The sequence below is a fragment of the Vombatus ursinus genome, unplaced genomic scaffold (genome assembly GCF_900497805.2).
Source record: "Vombatus ursinus unplaced genomic scaffold, bare-nosed wombat genome assembly UNPS02014819.1, whole genome shotgun sequence".
Classification (NCBI taxonomy): Eukaryota; Metazoa; Chordata; class Mammalia; order Diprotodontia; family Vombatidae; genus Vombatus; species Vombatus ursinus.
The window spans coordinates 488877-490895 of NW_020954597.1; the positions used below are offsets into that span (position 1 = coordinate 488877).

Here is a 2019-nt window from a genome sequence, read left to right on the forward strand (position 1 = left end):
CGGCCACTGGCAAACCCCGCTCCCCGCCCCCGCCCCCGCCCCCCCCCAGCCAACCACCACCGGAGATACAAATGTCAACCGAGCGGAGCCCGGGCATCGGCCTTGGCATCCCGCGGGCGCGGCGGGCGGCTCCCAGCCGGGGTTCCGCCCAGGGCCGACGGCTGCCCACAGGGGAGGCGCGGAGGGGCGCGGAGGGGACGCGGGGGAGGGGGCAGCCAGGCCCAGCGGCCCAGAGTCGGGAGGCGAAGGCCGCCCCTGCACTGCCCGGCCCGTCGCGTCGCGTCCCACCGTCCAGGCTGGCCCCTCACGTGCGGGGCGCGCGTCCCCCCCGCTCCCCGAGCCGCCTCGGCCGGGGGGGCCGGCCTCCCCCGCGGCCTCTCACCGTGGCCCGTGGCCCGTGGCCCGCCGGCCGCCGCCGCCGCCGCCAGACTCCTCGCGGCCACTTCCCAGGCTCTGCCAGCCCGCCGCCCCAGCTGCACATCCGGGAACTCCCAGAGGCTCCTCCCCATAGCCGCGGCCCCGGGACCCCCTGGGGAAGCGGGGGGGGGGGGGGGGGGCGCGCCCCGCCCTGGCTGGCCCCACCCCCGCTGGGCCCCGGGGCTCACGAGTGTTCTCTCGGAAACTGCCAAGCGGGGCTGGGGCCCGACGCTTTTCCCCGCAGTGCCAGCTCTCGGGACTGACCCCCTTCCTGAGAAACCGGCATCTTGGGCACTTGGCTGCCCAGGCCTCTCTCGGGGAGGGTAGTCGAGGCAGCCGTACTTGCTCGTTCCCTGCACCCATCTCTCTGGGACCTCAGTAGGACCGTCCCCCTCGGAATGACCTCGGACTGCCTCATCACGGCCCCAAGGTGGACGGCCACCTGAGCACGGGCAAGAGAGAGGTCTGTCTCGGGCCTTCAGATGGTCCGGAGGCTCCGGGGCGTCGGCAGTTTGCTGACATGTCGGAAAGATTCCATGCAGTGCCGGTCGGGGTTTGGAAATGGGCTGCCATTCGGCATATTGGCACCCCCCCATCCTCCCCCTCTCCAAGCGATCCAGGTCTGAAACCTTTCGCCCCGGGCAAAGCAAGAGCAAACTAGGTTTGTGAGCTTCTTTGGGGGCTGCCCCAAATCCTCGGAGCCTTTCCTAACGAGGGCTGCCTAGCCAGGCCTCCCTGCCCAGCCAGGCCTCCCTGCCCGATCTCGCAGCTATTCTACAACTTTCCATTGCGTGCTATTCCATCGGCCAACTGCCGCACTCAAAGAATCACAGAGGGAGGCCTTACGCCCGCCTGAACTGCCTGCGGGAGGGAGGGAGGATCTAGCTGAAGCGAAGGTATGTGGTCCTACGAAATCTGGCCCAGACTGCAACCAATTGTAACAAAATTCTTCCTAAAGGATTTCAGCCCAAGGTCTGAGCTAGCCTCACTCTGCCTACCGGCCGGCGGCCAACCCTTAAAGCAAGGCCACTCCCTGGAATCTTTGAAGGCCGGAGGCCAGGGAAGCTGTAGTCTTTGAAGGGCCTGCTTCCTTCTCCGTCCAGCTCTGGCCAGGGAGCGCCGAGCCAGACTGCGCACCGTCTCCACTCTAGCCCGCCTGCTCTCGAGCAGCTCCACAGGCTTCTTGCAGCCACTTCCCATTAGTAATGCCTACCTACCTAGTATTCGGAAGCCCAGAAACTCAGCCTTCTGTGGTTTGGCGAGCCAATAATTGGGGAGACTGGAGGAGGAGGGGCTGCCGATCACTTGTCCAAGGGCCACTGTAACTAAAACCCAAGACCAACCCCCCACCTACCCACCCAGCCCCTCCTCTTGGCAGGCAGGGAAGCTGTCCCCTAATCTGCACGGCTGTTCACTGCGAGCAGTTCGCAAACTTTGGGTGAACCCAGCCCTCTCAGCAATTGTCTCAATCGCCTGCAGATTGTTTTTCTCTAAGGTCAAATGCCCAGCTAGCTAAAGCCAGACTCTTCTGAAAAGAACTGAACCGACCATATCCTGCACACTCATCCAATCCCAGCCTGCTCCCAGGAGCTCCCCCCCCCC

General features: G+C 65.7%; 2 protein-coding genes across 4 annotated transcripts in view; both read right to left on the reverse strand.

Moving 5' to 3' along the window:
* The window catches only part of LOC114023983 (rho-related GTP-binding protein RhoG-like), an 8395-nt gene extending 6384 nt beyond the window's left edge, over positions 1–2011 (reverse strand). Inside the window, exon 1 of one of the 3 annotated variants that reach the window (XM_027836776.1) lies at positions 1635–2011. The gene's annotated coding sequence lies outside the window, so the exon portion shown is untranslated. Of the gene's footprint in view, positions 1–382; positions 413–1634 lie in introns of those variants that run through there. The other 2 variants (XM_027836774.1, XM_027836777.1) reach the window with 2 other exon arrangements.
* LOC114023957 (translation initiation factor IF-2-like) lies at positions 75–1013 on the reverse strand. The gene has a single exon (XM_027836742.1). The coding sequence runs from the start codon at positions 1011–1013 to the stop codon at positions 75–77; it is 939 nt and encodes a 312-aa protein (XP_027692543.1).
* Positions 2012–2019: the final 8 nt, after the last annotated feature.

What these genes read in the sequence shown, in the direction of transcription:
- LOC114023957 (XM_027836742.1), bottom strand. Translation starts at nt 1,013, where the DNA reads ATGGGGGGGTGCCAATATGCCGAATGGCAGCCCATTTCCAAACCCCGA.